The sequence below is a fragment of the Anolis sagrei genome, chromosome 3 (genome assembly GCF_037176765.1).
Source record: "Anolis sagrei isolate rAnoSag1 chromosome 3, rAnoSag1.mat, whole genome shotgun sequence".
NCBI lineage: Eukaryota > Metazoa > Chordata > Lepidosauria > Squamata > Dactyloidae > Anolis > Anolis sagrei.
The window spans coordinates 145,105,791-145,123,624 of NC_090023.1; the positions used below are offsets into that span (position 1 = coordinate 145,105,791).

General features: G+C 39.6%; 1 protein-coding gene across 5 annotated transcripts in view; it reads left to right on the forward strand.

Moving 5' to 3' along the window:
* Positions 1–17,834, forward strand: part of ENOX1 (ecto-NOX disulfide-thiol exchanger 1) — a 527,672-nt gene that overhangs the window by 478,489 nt on the left and 31,349 nt on the right. For 4 of the 5 annotated variants that reach the window (XM_067466940.1, XM_067466942.1, XM_067466941.1 and 1 more), the window contains one exon: positions 3,627–3,686. The exons of the other annotated variant lie outside the window; for it this stretch is intronic. In XM_067466940.1, the coding sequence (XP_067323041.1) occupies positions 3,627–3,686 (60 nt within the window). The remainder of the gene's footprint in view (positions 1–3,626; positions 3,687–17,834) is intronic. 5 annotated transcript variants of the gene reach the window in all.

The window sequence follows — 17,834 nt, forward strand, 5'->3', positions numbered from 1 at the left end:
CCCCAACTTGTAGCAGACAATCAGTCCTTGCACTTGCCATTTTACTTTCCTTGTCCCTGCCGTTTTAATTTTCCTGGGTATTTTATTATTCATAGAGGAGGAATCACGCTCCCTCAGGAGCTACTTAAAACAAGGTAATGTCCACAGGTCATTGGGTTTTACTAATGGATTGTTTGTGGCAGGAGGATAGATTAGATGGCTCTTGCAGTATCTGATTGTTTTCTAATTGTATAATTCAAAAATGCTTGGAAGCATTAACAGAATACAAAATGATGGCCACTTAAACCTACAATTGTTCCTACCATTACAAAAATTAATATCCCCACTCTTCGCAAATGGTAAGAGGAGATATGAATAGGAACAGGCTGCCTCAAACCATCCAGAGCTACCAATGGTGCACCATTTTTCTACAGCTCCATTAGCCTTAAGGCCAACCCAAGTATTGTGCCAGCTGAGACGCACACCTCCCTCTAGTACTCTAGCAAATAAGAAACAGTAATGATACATTAATAATGGACAATCTCTGTCTTATTATATATCAGGAATGAATACGAGTAAAAAGAACTCAGAGTTTGGGAATATTACTTTTTAAGGGATTATAACTCTCATGACCTCTCCACCAGTTGTATGATGGCTGGGGGATTCTGGGAGCTGTAGTCCAAAAAGGTGACTTTTCCAAACTTTTTATAACTCATCCCATTCATTTAATTCATCTGTCCATTTTTTCAGTTGAAAGGGCGCCATTTAGGTCAGTGTTTAAGTGTGTGCTGAATGGGATATGCATCACTGTATGTTTCATCCAGTGTCCTCATCAAGACCCTTTAATGACCCACAAAAACGTCTTGATTTCTTCAGCCAGTATATATATGTTGCTGAAGGCTGTTTGCTGCATCTGGTATTTTTTTACCTGGAAACATCCCAACTTGCTTTAGCGTTTGAAGCAGAATGCTTCCTAAAGTGACCATTAGGATGGTTTTTCAGTTTAATCATTTTTAATTTAATGTTTATTCTCACAATTGATCTGTTTGTATTCATATACTATAGCTGCAGCTCAAACATATTTGACAACATTTAGAACCTCACTAAAACATGGTAAGAGCATAAAAAAGAACAGTGCACTGGCATTTTATATAATGTATGAGAGTTTATGGGCATGCAAATAAAGTTGAGAAGAATCCGAACTCCTACAATGGATATTTAATTGTAATCCCATTCATGCATTCCTGGAAATAAGCCGCAGTGCACTGAGTGGATTTTGCTTTGAATAGACAAACATGGGAATACACTGTTAGCATTAGGACACATGTGGAAAGGAACACAGTACTATACATATCAATGTGTCATGGTACTTTCCTCTACCACAAAACACCATGCGTAGAAAGTCATAGGTGGGCTTGATGCCCTTCTCCCATGTGACAAAACATCTTTAGGAATTTATGAAAATGAGTAGGAGGAAAAGAGTTAATCTTTCTCTCTCCTTGTCTGCCCTTTGCTCAGTATTGCAATGGATGTGGAATATAAAATACAAAGGATAAAGAATCATTGCACGGCACATGAGCTATCATTCCTTTTACCAAGCTCTGTTCTGAATCCTAATGGATTTTGTTATAGAACTTGGGTTTGCAGCATTACTTTCAGCAGTGACTTGTTCTTTTCCTGTTCTACACATAAACAGCTGGTCTATACATATTCTTTCTGTACACATGTAAGATGAGAGGAGTTGCCATATGTTGTAGTAACTGCTTCTGAATTCTCTAGATTAATTGATGTGGAATTAGGTGACAGGCAAATGTTATTTGCAGAATAATTCCTGGTTTCTTGTGAACATATCAGGTCATCAAAGTGTATTACTGATTTTCAGCCATATCCTTGATGGGGTTTTTTGCAAAACGTTTTGTAAAACTAAAACTGAAGACATACATACATATATGAAAATAAGGACTTCATCAGATTGAGCGAGGGGAAATGTGGGAAAGTAGAGGGAAACATTTTACCCCATTCCCTCCCATCTTTCCCAATCTTGTGCTCTGATGATGATGATGATGATGATGATAATGGATGATTTTATTTATAACCCGCCCTGTCTTCCCAAAGGGTATGGCCGGCCATCCCATGTCCTTACTGAGTTGATGCCCATATTTCCTCCACTTTATCCTATCTTAAAGCTGTTTGGAGTTGGGTAACACCCAACTCCTGAATATGGATGAAGGGCTCAATTTCCATGCACTGTGGAAGTGGAGTTCCACTGGAAATGCCCTTAGTCATGTGATGATCTCTGTGGGCTCCCATGGTGCATGGAAATGGAGCCCTACACCCGTCTGATGATGTCCAAAGTCTTATTCAGCATATAAAATTGCTGAATAAAATTGTAGAGGACTGAGCCCAATATGCAGAGAACTGCATGAAAAATAAAGTACTCAACAAAGTTTCTGTACTTTCCCCCAAAGTTGAATAGCAGCTTTAGAACAAGGACTGAAATCAGGAAACTGGCATAGGGGGAATTATTAACTTAATTCCACACATTGAATAAAAAGTATCTAATCTGAATTGATTTCTCCATACTTTATTTCAAAAAGAAGTAAATCCTCTTATTGAATCTTCCATGTCATGTCTCGCTGAGTCCTCATCATGGAAAGTTTAAGGGATCATACCTCCGCAGCCCTGCCATTCACACCTAAGTGAGACATCATCACATACAGTAACCCTGCAAGCAACTTTCTGTTTCAACTTTTAGAACTGGATCTGTTTTTTTAAAAAAAACTAAAGCAATACATACTCAATATTAAATTGTAAAAATGAAGTACAACCCAAAATCCATTTGTTTATTACATTTATTAAGAAAAACTCAAACAAGTGTGGCAAAGTTACCAAGCATGAATTTAAAACAAAGTGAGTTTATGCCATTGATACGACTGGAACAATGGTCGTTTGGAGTGTTGAAGTAGGAAACTGAGAAAATGGAAAGGTCCAAAGGAATTGCATTGGTGTTGAAAGTGGGTGGCTGGGCTATCATTCACCTTCTCTCAATGGTGACCTGCTTCTGTGATCTCATGTGCCATTTTCTTTTATTCCTAGAAAGATTTTTCTCTTCCTGATATTCTGGAATCAATTAGACTTTGAGGAGATCTGTCAACCATTTGGGATATAAATGAGCTCCTCTTTCTTCTTCCAGGCATCTCCTTAAGAAGGAAAGCTTCTCATAGGCTTCTAAAGCACTCAGAATGTATCACTCAAAAGGAATCATTAGCCGACTGCTATTTAGCTAGCAGCAAGTTGCAACCACTGCAAAGTTTCAAATTAATAGCAACAAGAATGGGAAATGAAATCATTTATTACTCCTGAAAGCCAATTTTACACACTTCTTTTGTCTTGAGACTGCTTTCTAATCTTATTATTTAAAAAATAATGATCCAATCTTAGCCTTGGTTCTTCAGTTCTTTTCTAAGCCAGCCTTTCAGACCTTCGGTACTGTATGTTCGTTTCAAACTGGTTTCAGCAAAAACTCATTAGAATTATATGCCCCATCTGTTTTACTCACTGGGCGCCTTACAAAGAATGGTACTTTAAATAAATCAACAATAACTATGTGCACTACTCAAGTAATTGGGATTTTTTTTCCTTCACAGTTAAAAAAAAGTACCAAGGACTTAGCAGAGACTAATGGCCATGACGAATCTCAGGCAAATGTAGGTACAACTTTTTATTTCTGTGTCAAGTTTCTGTTTACTATTTATACTCCGAAAAAATAGTAGTTGCAGTGGATTAATGTTCCAGAGAAATTGTCATTTTTCTTTGGAGTCATAGGTTTACATTTCAGGATACCTGTTTCAATATGAATTGATTGGATTTTTTCAATTTTCTAAGAGCAGTTTTTCAGACTTTATGATAATAAAATCACCATGAAGACTCAGTGAGTCCCTTCATCTTATTTTTCAATCACTCAGTCACTATATTTCTGTCTTTGTAAATTAACAAAATAATATTTAAGACCTCACTTCACATCTATCAAACCTTTATCAAAGCAATTTACCATAATCAGGCTCGTAGCCAGGATTTCGATTCGAGGGGGGGGGCTGAGTTTGTTTCGGGGGGGGGGGCTGAGTCGGAGTGAAAGAGGGTCTACCCTAGCAAACATTTCACACCTAAAACCTTTTGTATTGTTACCCCAATACCCCCATGCATATGGTATATATTGAGTATGGTGATCAGATTATAATATAAATAAACATAACAGTTTAAATAATGCACCAGTAAGGCCTTTTTCTCGAACCACCATGAGAAATTTGGGGGGGGGGGGGCTGAAGCCCCTCAAGCCCCCCCCCCCCTCCGGCTACATGCCTGACCATAATCATATATAGCGCCATAAAAGCACCGGGGGGGGGGGGGATGGAATAGTAGAAAAGCAATATAGGCCCCTTCCACACAGCCCTATATCTCAGAATATCAAGGCAGAAAATCCCACAATATCTGTTTTGAACTGGGTGATCTGAGTCCACACTCAGATAATGTGGTAGTTTCTCCCTTGATATTCTGGGATATATGGCTGTGTGGAAGGGCCCTGAGACAGGCAATTTGAACCAGTAAAATGGTAATGGGTGAAACTGGCGTTTAATCCACCCTTGTTGCTTACCCTTCCCAAGTCTTCTTTTTACCTAAGAAAAGGGAAGTTTTTATCATATCAATATAACAAGCCATTTCACACCTAAAACCAAATATGATTAGTAGTGTGATGACATGGTTCCTGGACAAATCTCTCAAGCTGGCAATGTTTTCCCTAAGCCTTTAATCTACCAAGGCCCCTTCCACACAGCTGTAAAAAATCCACATTGAACTGGATTATATGGCAATGTGGACTCAGATAACTCAGTTCAAAGCAGATATTGTGAATTTTCTGCTTCCTGATATGACTTGGGCCATTGCCTCAGCTAGGATATTATAGCATACAGTGACTGGCAATGGTTCTTCGGGTATTGTTTTGTTTTGTTTGTTTTTGGTTTGTTTTCGGTTTTGTGGGGTTTTGGGGGGGTTGGAACTGTGAGATAGTTGTGTCAGACTCTAGGACCTTTTGAATGAGGGGCTTCTTGTCCTTTGGCAAGAAGAGAAAACTGAGGGCAAGAGTGGAGGACAACTCATTCACAAAGCATGCACAAATGTGTTAGTCATACCGATAGAATGAAAATATATGTATTATACAAATATAACAACTTCCTTTTCAGGGACCTAAAAATTACTGCGCAGTTTAAAACATCTGGATTTGCTTCCTACCCTTTACCAATATAATAATTTATCTGTAATTTGATTCAAAATGAGCAATGGAGACAAAAGGAAAGTGCATCTCGGGAACAGTTTCCATGGCACTAGAAATCATGAATTCACAATGTATGAGAGATTAATTCTATTTGGGTGGATTATACTTTCAAATTAATTTACTCTAGGGCTACAGCATTAAAGTAGCCTGACAAGAATGTGTTCTTCATCTGGAAATCCCAGACAGTCTAAGGCACTACCTCTCATGCATTGGAATTGATGGGGATCATGAGAGTCCCCCAGGTGCCAAGGAATGAAGGCAACACCATGTGTCAAATGCATTGCCTTAAGGCTATATTCTTGCTTCATCTGGACTTAGTCTCACAGCCAGTGACAGAATCGGATCTCAAAACAAATTCTACTTGGACTTATCTCTCAGCTGACAATCAAATCAAATGTACAGAGCTGGACAAAGGGAACTCTAAATGTGCTTTAAGTCTATATTGTTAAGCCATCAAATGGCTGCCTGGTTGTAAGCCACCTTGAGTCACCTTCGGGTTCAAGAAAGGCAGGATAGAAATATAGTAAATAAATAAATAAATAAACCCTTGAATTGAGGTGCTCCTTTCCCAAGGCAAAGCCAATAAAAGATGGCCCCTTGAGGATTAGGTAGTGCAGAAGCAAACAAAAAACATTGGCAAATCTGACCCAGCTCCTTGTCCCCAATAGCTATGAGAACAGGTCAAGCAGATTAGGAGCAGAGAAAAACCCATTCTCCCAGTCCATTCCCAGTCTATTCCCATTGTTTAATGAATGCAAAATGTATCCAACAAGATCTTTAATACAAATTAATCTTTTCATGCCTCTGCCTAACTTAGCATTTGGCCATGATGCTAACAGAGATTGAAAATCAACCTGGTGGCAGTGGAAAGGGTTATAATTTCCCCCATTTATTTGAAGTATTAAAATAGAATTCAAGAGATGCATCTCTTCAAAATCCATTAATAGAATCATAGAATCCTAGAGTTGGAAGATACCTCATGGGCCATCCAGTCCCTGCCAAGAAACAGGAAAATTGCATTCAAAGCACCCCTGACAGATGGCCATCCAAGCTCTGTTTAAAAGCTTCCAAAGAAGGAGCCGCTACCACACTTTGGGGCAGAGAGTTCCACTGCTGAACGGCTCTCACAGTCAGGAAGTTCTTCCTAATGTTCTGGTGGAATCTCCTTTCTTGTAGTTTGAAGCCATTGTTCTGCGTCGTAGTCTCCAGGGCAGCAGATAACAAGCTTGCTCCCTCTTCCCTATGACTTCCTCTCACGTATTTATACATGGCTATCATGTCTCCTCTCACCTTTCTCTTCTTCAGGCTAAACATGCCCAGCTCTTCAAGCTGCTCCTCATAGGGCTTGTTCTCCAGACCCTTGATCATTTTAGTCGCCCTCCTCTGGACACATTCCAGCTTGTCAATATCAGTTTAAACATTCAGTTTAAACAGCCTTCGAACTATGGTGAAAAGTTTGAAAAGTAGAACCATGAATGTTTGTGTGTACTGAGCATAAGAATAGACATGCAGGATCAGCAGGATGGTCCATCTAGCATCATATATCCCATAACTGCTAGCATACATGTTTCTGAGGCCCCTTCCACACAGCAGAATAAAAACCCACATTATCTGCTTTGAACTGGACTATATGGTGGCATGGGCTCAGATAATTCAGTTCAAAGCAGATATTGTGGGATTTTTTTGCCTTGATATTCTGGGTTATATGGCTGTGTGGAAGGGCCCTGAGATGTCAATAAGTTGGAAGTCAAAAGAGTAGTTCTTTCTTATTCCTCTCTATTACTGAGGGGTCTGTTTTACCCTCAGACCATGCAGGCTCTTCATGTAGACAGCCAGGTATCAAGGCTGGGCATCTAATGCACTTTCTCTCCTGCTGGGCTTCACACTACACTTTGCATTTGCACTCTGATTGATTTGCTGAGTGTCAACAAACATGGTTCCAGAAAACTGTGGCTAGGAAATATGGACCATATATTCAACTTGTTATATTAATAATGAATAATAATGAAGGTTTCACTTGCTGCAGTAATGAAGATTATTGATGGACGATATGCCCTGTAAAAAGCATATCATGACTAACACTTCTTTTAATATAGTGGGTATTAATATGCAAGGCTGACTTTTCTGGGAAAAAGCTCTCAAAACTGCATTTATTACTAAGGAAAGTTTACAAGTTCCTTTTCCCTTGAGGCTCATCTCTATGTCTGAGCAGATCAAAATGCCCTGAGAGGGAAGGATTTGGTGGCTCTTGCTTGGTTATTAGTGGTCTGTGATGCATTTAATGGGATTAGTACCTATTTGATACAGTTGACAAGTTGGATTTAGCAAATACCCTCATATTCAGTGCAAGATCAGTGCAGTGTTGGCAAGGAAATGCAGAGATGCCTGTCCTGCATTTTGAAATATCTATGAGAGGGTGTTACTTAAAAGTCCATAAAGAGGCATATTTCAAACAAGCCTGGCATTTTTGTCATATTGCGCATGGCAAAGCTACAAGTGCAAGAAACGCTGACCTGTTACAATTTTTGTTTTTAAAGCGCAACTGTGAAATGCTTTCTACCTTGGGACTGATGTTGTGCAGTAATTTGATACATTTCACTGTTGTTTCTTTCTCGGTTAAAAGAGAAACAAATAAAATGCAGGCACATTAAACATGAAATGAAGTGATGGCATAGAACGAAGCTCTTTGAAATGCCAGCTTTTAGCTTGAAGCATTTGCAAATAGGGAAATGGTACTACTCCAAAATTACCAACTGTGCATTGTAAGATTTTGTCATGTTCACTGGAGACGTGTTTGCATGATTAGGCACTACTAGGCAACTTGGACTTGTGAAATATTGCTCTTAACCTTCTCATCGCCTTCATCGCTTGAATACTGATGTAAAGGAAATATTCCAAGGATCCAGGTTTTGGGGATTAGGCAGGTATTGGGTTATTCTCAGGGAGATATCCACCTTCATTTTGTTTAGACTCCTCAAACTTCATTGGTATTTTCATTGGTACACATCTCACCATGCTAAAACACTGGATGTGGCTCTTCATGAGACATGCTACATTATCACAGGCTTTCTGCGCCCTACACCACTGGAGAAATTACACTGTCTAGCCGGTATTGCACCACCTGTCATCCGCCGGGAAGTAACAGCCAGAAATGAAAAGACCAAGGCATTGACATCTCTGGACCATCCTCTGTTCGGACATCAGCCAGCAAGCCAATGCCTTAAATCAAGAAATTGTTTTTTTAAGATCTACAGAGATACTCGCAGGAGCACCTCAGTAAGCAAGAGTCCAAAAGTGGCAGGCTAAAATTCAGCACCTCAATCAGTGGCTGATATCAAATGGGAGACTCTCTCCTGGGCACATAGAAAACTGGGAGACTTGAAAGGTGCTGAACAGACTGCACTCTGGCACCACGAGATGCAGAGCCAACCTTAAGAAATGCGGCTACAAAGTGGAGTCCACAACATGCAAGTATGGAGAAGAGCAAACCACAGACCACCTACGACAATGCAACCTGAGCCCTGCCACATGCACAACGGAGGACCTTCTTACAGCAACACCAGAGGCACTCCAAGTGGCCAGCTACTGGTCAAAGGACATTTAATACAATACCAAGTTTTTAAACTATTGTGTTTTCTCAAATACATTGGTTTGTTCCTGATACGATAAATAAATTGGTATTTTGAGCCGTCATCTAGTCAATGCACCGCAGAAGTCTCTTTACACTTGTTCATTGGCTGTCCAAACAGAGCCTGGATGGCCATCTGCCAGGGTTATTTGATTGTGCTTTTCCTGCATGGCAGAGGGTTGGCATGGATTGCTCATATGGTCTCTTAATCCTATGATTCTATGATGAGAGTCAATGGAGGAACATCTTAAGGACATGTTATTCCTGGCAATACTGTTTTTCAGACCTCAAAAGCTGTAGGTCTAGTGAGAGCTGCATTTTTTGCTTTCTTTTTCTGATATGTAGAGATCTCCTGCTCAGCCATTTGTCTGCCCTTATCCCCGATTCTTAATGGCTCTTGGAAGCTGCAAAAGTTTTTTCATTTGTTTTGAAAACTCTTCTTATAGAAGAACTATTTCATGCTCTATTTGTCTTGTTTCATGATCAACTTTGACATCTGTAGTTGTGGATTAGAGGATGGCTGTGCTGTTGGATGACAAGTCAAATAAAACGTATAATATAGTGAAGAAAAAAGGAGAATGCATTCACATCTCTTTATCTTGCCCCATTGTAGCACCACAGAATTGGGTAAGCTAGAACATAGAAAACTAAAGATGTTATTGCATTTGTTAGCCTAGAGAGTAATTACTAAGGACCCTTTTAAGCTACAAAATTATAGCATTATGATTTCACATTAATTGACATGACAACAATCTATGGAATCCTGGGATTTGCAATTTAGGAGAGGGTACTTAAAATTCTCAGTCTGAGAGCTCTAGTATCTCAGCAAATAGTGAAACCCATCATTCCATCAGATCCAGCCACAACTATTTAATGGGTTGTTGTAGGGTTTTTTGGGCTATATGGCCATGTTCTAGAGGCATTCTCTCCTGACATTTTGCCTGCATCTATGGCAAGCATCCTCACTACCTCTGAGGATACTTGCCATAGATGCAGGCGAAACGTCAGGAAAGAATGCCTCTAGAACATGGCCATACAGCCCGAAAAAACCTATAACAACCCAGTGATTCCGGCCATGAAAGCCTTATAATAACAACAATAATAATAATAATAATAATAATAATAATAATAATCCTTTATTTATATTCCACCCTTCTCACTCCAAAGAGGACTCAGGGTGGATCACAGTACACATACACGGCAAACATTCAATGCCATTCTTTTTGGATGGGACAAAGACAGACAGAACAAAAAGGAGGTATATTGTGTTGTGTTGACATCCAGTTGAACATCCAGCTTGTCGGTGCCTTTGGAAGTTGCCAGAACATGGTTTATATTTTGATAAATGAGATTATGAAGGCTTGACATAAGATAAAAGAAGATGAGATCAAACGTTTCCAGTTATATAATATTATTTGGGGCAAGATTTCAACAAAGACAGTACATTTGTCAGATATTGCCACAGCGTAGTGGAATCGCGGTGACATAATGGGTTAAACCTTTGAGCTGGCTGAACTGCTGACCTGAAGGTCGGCAGTTTGAATCCACAAGACAGCGTGATCTCCTGTCTTTCAGCTCCAGTTCCCATGCGGGGACATGAGAGAAGCCTCCCACAGGATGGTAACATATCTGGGCATCCCCTGGGCAACATCTCTGCAGATGGCAAAATCTCTCACACCAGAAGCGACTTGCAGTTTCTCAAGTCACTTCTGACACAATAAAAAAGTCTACAGCTTAAAAAGAGAATCTGTTTGCAGATATTTGAATTTCTTTTGTGATTATCTGTTGAAGAGGTAGTCTCTAATTGTTAGTGACTTTCCCCTGAAGCCTCAGAAGTCATTTCAAAGAAATGTTACAAAGTAAACATCTTCAGAGGCAAATGGATTTGCGATTTATCATGTCGTAACAAACTTAATTTCAATGGGGATTGCTCTAAATAGGACCATATCAAAATCCTGTATGTTAAAACTAATGGCAAGGTTGCATTTCTGTAAGGTCAGCTCAGGAACAGTACAAACTACCAGGAGAAGCGACTGGATTCTTTCCCAATAGACATTTTGATGTCAGAGGTGTACAGTAGCATGGTGTCTGGGCAGAAAGTTAATACAGAATTGCTGTACAAGTGGACCAGTAAGCCCTGTTCATTTTAGTGAGGTTGTGTTCAGCTAAGTAGGTCAAGGATTCTGGCTGAAATGAAGGGTTTCTCTGCACTACAGTTTTATATGTGAATTTTAAAGTGCAGATTTGATTTGACCTTTCTCATATAATCTAGCTGTATCATACTTTGGTTGGGAGGCTAAGAATTCTTAATGTATAATTCCCCCAAAAATGTGATAAATGTTTAGACAAGCTTAAAATAAACACTGAAGTGGTTTACCTCTCTAAAATAAACTATCTTAGATAGGTATTCTTCTCCTTGATTTTGTGACTGTATATATGAGCCATTTATTCTCTGATAAGTAGGTAACACATGCACATAATTACTATAAAAAAAACCCTCAAACAATGCAAGCAAGACTCATGCATCCAGATTAGAACAGTCTTAGAATTTTTCAAGACAAAAAATTGAATAAAATATGAAATGTTTTGACATGCACTCAGACTTTATGCTGAAACATTTCATATTTTGATGTTTTATTAATATGAAGTTTACAATGAAATTCATTAACACAAAAATATAGACAAGTAAAGGAACATGACTTGTAGGATAACATGCAAATGAGAAAATGCGTTGAAATGTGTTTTTAACAAAGGTCAGTTGCAAACTCTATTGATCATGAAGGAATCAAACACTGCAACTGTTTTTAGTCTTTATAAAAGGACATAAGTTATCAAAATGTGTTGGTTTTAGAAGCTTTAAAACTTTTCCAGGGTCCAGGTGTCCCATATTCTTTTTCACCAATGGTCCATTTTGGGGTCTCTGCTTTTCCAGCTTAAGCAGTTGTCATAAAGGAAGCAATAGAGCAGTGGTTCTCAACCTGTGGGTCCCCAGATGTTTTGGCCTTCAACTCCCAGAAATCCTAACAGCTGGTAAACTGGAATTTCTGGGAGTTGTAGGCCAACACACCAGGGACCCACAGGTTGAGAACCATTGCAATAGAGTCTCTTTAAATGACAATTTCCTTTAGAGTAAGTAGAGTAAGAAAAGGCATAGCGTTCCAAAATAAAACTCCAAAAGCACTTTGTTTTTGGACATATAAGTCCCTTAAAGGTCACATCCCCTCCAAAACCATGGTGACACAAGTTTCACTATTCTTACAAACCTAATAGATGTGAGATACCAATTATGGGTGAATTTGAGATCACACTGTTGAGTAAAGAATGAGTGAGAACTGAAACCTGGAAAGGACCAAACATGGGAGCAATAACTTCAAATGCGGATATCCCAGATTTGGACCACCATCCTAATCTATGATAATGTTGCTTCCCCTCATTATTATAAATATTAGTTCAATATCTTACCTTCCCCCCCCCCCCAGTTTTGCACTCCTAGTAGCTTATAACAGTTAAAACATTGTTTAAAAATCTCAGTGTGCATAAGTAAAAAATAATTAAACCATCATAATATTAAAATTGTGTCCCATCTACACATGCTGTAAAAATCCAGAATAATGTGCATCATAAGGGAAGGGTGGATAGAAAATGCACACCCTCTAATGAGCGCTGTAACATTCATCCACATGGGAAACGTGTTACTAAAAGTCAGGAGAAAATCCAAAATTAGTGATAGAATATGCTGTAGCTGATCAGTGTATGCGTATTGCAGAGCATAAATTTGGGAGCAGCATGCACAGCACTCATGTAAACAGCGTCACCAGTGGAAAATTTGGATAATCAAATATGGCATTCTAAGAAAGGAAAACAAACACCTCCCCTCCCCCCAAAAAAGGAAACTGCACCCGTCTTTTTGTTTTTGAGTTGGAAGATGAGCTCCATTGCTGATTCTCATTTGATAGGCTCCTGCAATTCAGCACATTTCTCCAAATGGGTTAAGAAAAAAAAATGTTGTTCTGTTGGATAGTTCAACACACGGGAATCTTTGTAGACATCACACGAGCTGTTTTGTGGATGCAATTGAGACTCTCCGGAGTGAAACTGGATTTCTGGAATCCACTTTATGATCTGGATCATGTGGCTATGTAGAAGCAGCCCTAGATTAGTCCTGCTTAACATTTATATGGATATCCTGTCTCTATGCACGTTAAGTCAAAAACAGCAAAGAACTTAAAAGTTTCTCCTATACAGGTCAAATGTGCAGCAATAGAGATTATGTGATATAAATGATTCCAAGCTTTGTATTCAATAACTATAAAAATGCTTAACCACTGTTTTAAGTTTTCATATCTTAAAGAGATCCTGAATTATGAATGTCAGTATCTATCATGTGAATTTAACTGGCATGAAAATCATGGATTAAGAAGAAAAGGTCTAGTAGGAGAGAAAGAATTCCAGGGAGGATATTGCAAGTTTTTCAAGAAATATTATAATCTTGTCAACATAAAGAACTCAAATCAAATATTTTATTTCGGTCAGTGACCAGCATTACATAAAGAACTCTTTTGTTTATTTCTAGTCTGTTGGTCCCTCTGCATTATGAAACTGCTTTATATGACAGTGTAGATGGAGCCTGTCAATCAATTAGAGATCCACCTAACTGTAGCACTGTCCACAGTTTGCCTGCTTGCCTGCAAGAATATCATGGGAGACCTTTTTAAAAGCCTCACTGGAATGAAGATACATTACACCCACAGCACTCCCCTGATCTGAAAAGCTTGTTACTCTGGTTAAAAAAGAAATAAGGTTCATTTGGCGTGACCCATGCTAGCTGTTAGTAATCATAGCATTTCTTTCTAAGTGTACACAGGTTGATTGTTCAATGATTTGTAAGACTATTCAGTCATGGAATAGACTTTCACGGGAGAGCTCCAGGCAGGTTTGATTAAAGCAGGAAAGTGCAAATGATGGTGGATTGCCTTGTTCACCTTCAAATAAATATTGCAGCATTCCTGTGTGTTTTCAGGGTCTTCTACCTTGTTTTGTAGGTACTTCTAATATATGAATTCTATCATATTTGATGGCAGTTTCCTCCATGCCATATATACATCTTGAGAGAGCTTATTTATTTATCATGTCCGGAGCAAACCAAACAGTTGTATTTCATTTAAAACACACACACACACACACACACACACACACAAAGTTTGCAAACTTGGCATTCTATTAAATGCCCTTTGACCAGTAGCTGGCCACTTGTAGTGCCTGTGGTGTTGCTATAAGAAAGTCCTCCATTGTGCACATGGCAGGGCTCTGGTTGCATTGTAGTAGGTGGACTGTGGTTTGCTCTTCTCCATACTCCCAAGTCGTGGATTCCACTTTGTAGCCCCATTTCTTAAGGTTGGCTCTTCATCTCATGGTGCTAGAGAGCAGTCTGTTCAGTGGCTTCCAAGTCACCCAGTTTTCTGTGTGCCCAGGAGGGAGTCTCTCATTTGGTATCAGCCATTGATTGAGGTTCTGGGTTTTAGCCTGTCACTTTTGGACTCTTGCTTGCTGAGGTGTTTCAGTGAGTGTCTCTGTAGATCTTACTATTTCTTGATTTAAGTCATTGGCGTGTTGGCTGATATCCAAATGGGATGGGCCAGAGATGTCACTGCCTTGGTCCTTTCACTCTTGGTTGTTACTTCCCAGTGGATGTCAGGTGGTGCAATACCAGCTAAACAGTGTAATTTCTCCAGTGGTGTAGGGTGCAGACATCCTGTGATAATGCAGTATGTCTCATGAAGAGCAACATCTGCTGTTTTAGCGTGATGAGATGTGTTCCACACTGGGCATGCATACTCAGCAGCAGAGTAGCAAAATGCAAGGGCAGATATCTTCACTGTATCTGGTTGTGATCCCCAGGTTGTGCCAGTCAGCTTTCGTGTGATATTATTTCTTGTGCCCACTTTTTGCTTGATATTCAGGCAGTGCTTCTTGTAGGTCAGAGAACAGTCCAGGGTAACTCTCAGGTTTGAGAGAGCTGAAAGTTTAGAATCCATTGGTTCAAGAGCAAGTGGCCAGTCCTGTTAGAGATCTTTCGCTAACTGTTTACAGTAGATCTGTAGACAGGAGATGTGTTTCTGCTTGTGCTCCATCTTCCCCTTTCATTCACTTTCCTGAGCCTACGTATAGTGTTTTAATCACAAAGCTTTCTGCTTCTTCCAAGAGTGGTTTAGACTTTTGCAAGGGGAGTCAGAAGCCCCAAATCAACTGATCTGTATACATTGAGGCCCAGTATTTGTAAAACCATTTGTTTCTGCTCCAGTTTTGAGGGAATTGCTGAGGCTATGCTTAGTGTTCTTGCTTGGTGGCTGCTATGTTGAAATTAGCCTTTGTACTTATTAGCAGTGTTCTCATTCTTGTTTAGCACATCTTCTTGTGTCTTAATCAGTTTATTTATCTGTGTTTGCATTGTGTATCTTTGGCTGTTGAACTATTTGGGTCTTTGGACAAGCTTATGTTTGTTTTTGCTGTGTTGGATGGTCAGTGGTGCCCCTCAACATTTTATATATTATGAAATCTTTACAAAATGCCCATGTTTATAAAGTAGGAGAGTGAGACTTGAAGTCCTTCAAAGAAGTCCCATTTGTTTCCTACACCTAAACCAAGTCTGGTTTCCTCTGTCCCCATTCAGGTGTTTCCCAGGCCCTTTTTCATTTTAGTCTTTACCCCCATTTTACATTATTGGAATGGCTCAATTAAAGTTTGGCTTCCAGTAGTAAGAGCCTTTCAATGGAGCATACAGGTATTTAGTCCAGAATCCTGTTGGTGCATTATGCTAGTGTGCATTTTAGAAATAAAAGGCTTTCAGGAACTGTTTACTATTGCCTTCTTTTGTGCAGAACTGGCTCCTTCACTGTTACCAAAGGTGCCACTGTGTTATTTCCTTGTAATACAGTCATATAAAGTAAATTGAAAAGGAGAAACCACTCTCAAACATTAAAGTTGTAAGATCCCAATGTATACAGGTTTCAGAGAAGCATATTATATTTGAGAGCAGTTGCTCCTTTTCACTTCACTTTATGTGAATACACTGAACTATGTACTGAATATCATATACTTCATGCTCCTTGAGTATTATTTTTTTCCTGACATAGATTGTGTATTTTGATACCCAACAAGTATTCTGGGATAGTGTATAGTACTGTGTTATTTCTGACAGATTCTCTGCCAGTGTCACACATACAATCCTCGCTACTCCTGCTATCTCGAATCTGTTTGGTATACTCTACAAAGGGTTGTCTGGCTTGGGAGAGCCTACCAGTGGCAGTTCTGCCAGCAGCATAATTGCTTACTTCACTGAAGCACTCAGTCCCATGACCACAGAAAGGTAGTGCCAAGTGTGATGGTGCGAGTGGCGCCACCTATATGTAGAACTGTAAGTTGCAGGATTTGAACTGTTGTATCATGCCTGATTTTGCCTTTTTACCCTGTAAATGTATAGTTGGATTGGTTATTTATAGCTGTCAATCAATGTTGTTTGCACCAGTTGAATTGCTCCTCCTGCTCAGTTGTTTGACCCCACCTCTTCCTAGAGAGCAGAACAGTGTTTCCTTTTCCATTCCACCATCAAACTTTCTATCAGATGGACGTGAGAGAGGTACTTGGCTCTGAAGCCCTTGATTAAGTTACCTCTCAGCACCAATTCTGAGGTTCTTACCCTTGAGACTTATGCTTCATGTTCAGATCAACCTGGACAACGTTGAGAAGTCTCAAGCACCTTCAAACCAGTTCTTTGGCACCAGAGGAAGGTTTTCTGCTTTCAAAATATAGGCAATCGGAATTGGGTTTGTGATTATTCCAATATTCACAGCCATTGAGAAAGAGGGACCTGGAAAAGCTTCTCAGCTACAAAACTCCTTGGACCCAAGACAACCAGAGACTGCAATGTAAATTTTCCTTTACCCCTTTGAAACTTCCAGCTTATTGCCTTAAAGGGATAACTCTTTGTGAACAATTAAACTTACTTTGAGTTATCTACAGTGTTTTAGTCTTTGGGAGTTCCGGTTTTCCTAAAGGAAGGCAGGAAGCAATTCCTTGGGGGAAAGATGTCATGTCCATGCCTCTTTCACTAAGAGTTATAGCCCCCAGTCGCGACGGCACACCAAGGTAGTCAGAACATAGCAAAGACTTAGAGCAACAATTTCTGAAAGTTAAGGGAAAAAATTGAAAAGTATAGCCACAACTAAATATTAAGAAAAAATACTAATGGTCACGAGTGGTTTACATGAATTTATGAGAATAAGAAGGCATCAAAGTAGTTAAAAGACCAGTCATTAATCAAAATGGAATGGAGCCCCGGAGGTTCTAATCCGGGGTGAGAGCAGATGAGCTCCCTCTGTCAGCTCCAGCTCCCCATGCGGGGACATGAGAGAAGTCTCCCACAAAACATCAAAACATCCAGGCATCCCCTGGGTAACATCTTTGCAGACGGCCAATTCTCTCACACAAGAAGCAACTTGCAGTTTCTCAAGTCACTCCTGACACGAAAAAAAAATCAAAATGGAAACTCAAGTCAAGAAATGATAGCTGGCAGGGCAGCTATAAAAGCACTAAATTAGATCCTCAAGTGTAAAGATACATCACTGGATACCAAAATCAGAATCAGCCAGGCAAACAGAATTCCCCATTTCTATATATGAAGCGAAAGCTGGACAGTGAAAAAAGCTGACAGGAAGAAAAATCAATGCTTTTGAAATGTGGTGCTGGATGAGAATTCTATGAATATCATAGGCTGCTAACATGACAAATGAATGGGCTCCAGGGCAAATCAGGCCTGAATTCCTGGAAGGCAAAAGAAAAAGGGGAAGACCACATTACCGCTTGATTGATGCAACCAAGTAAGCACAGTCTGAGCCTGCA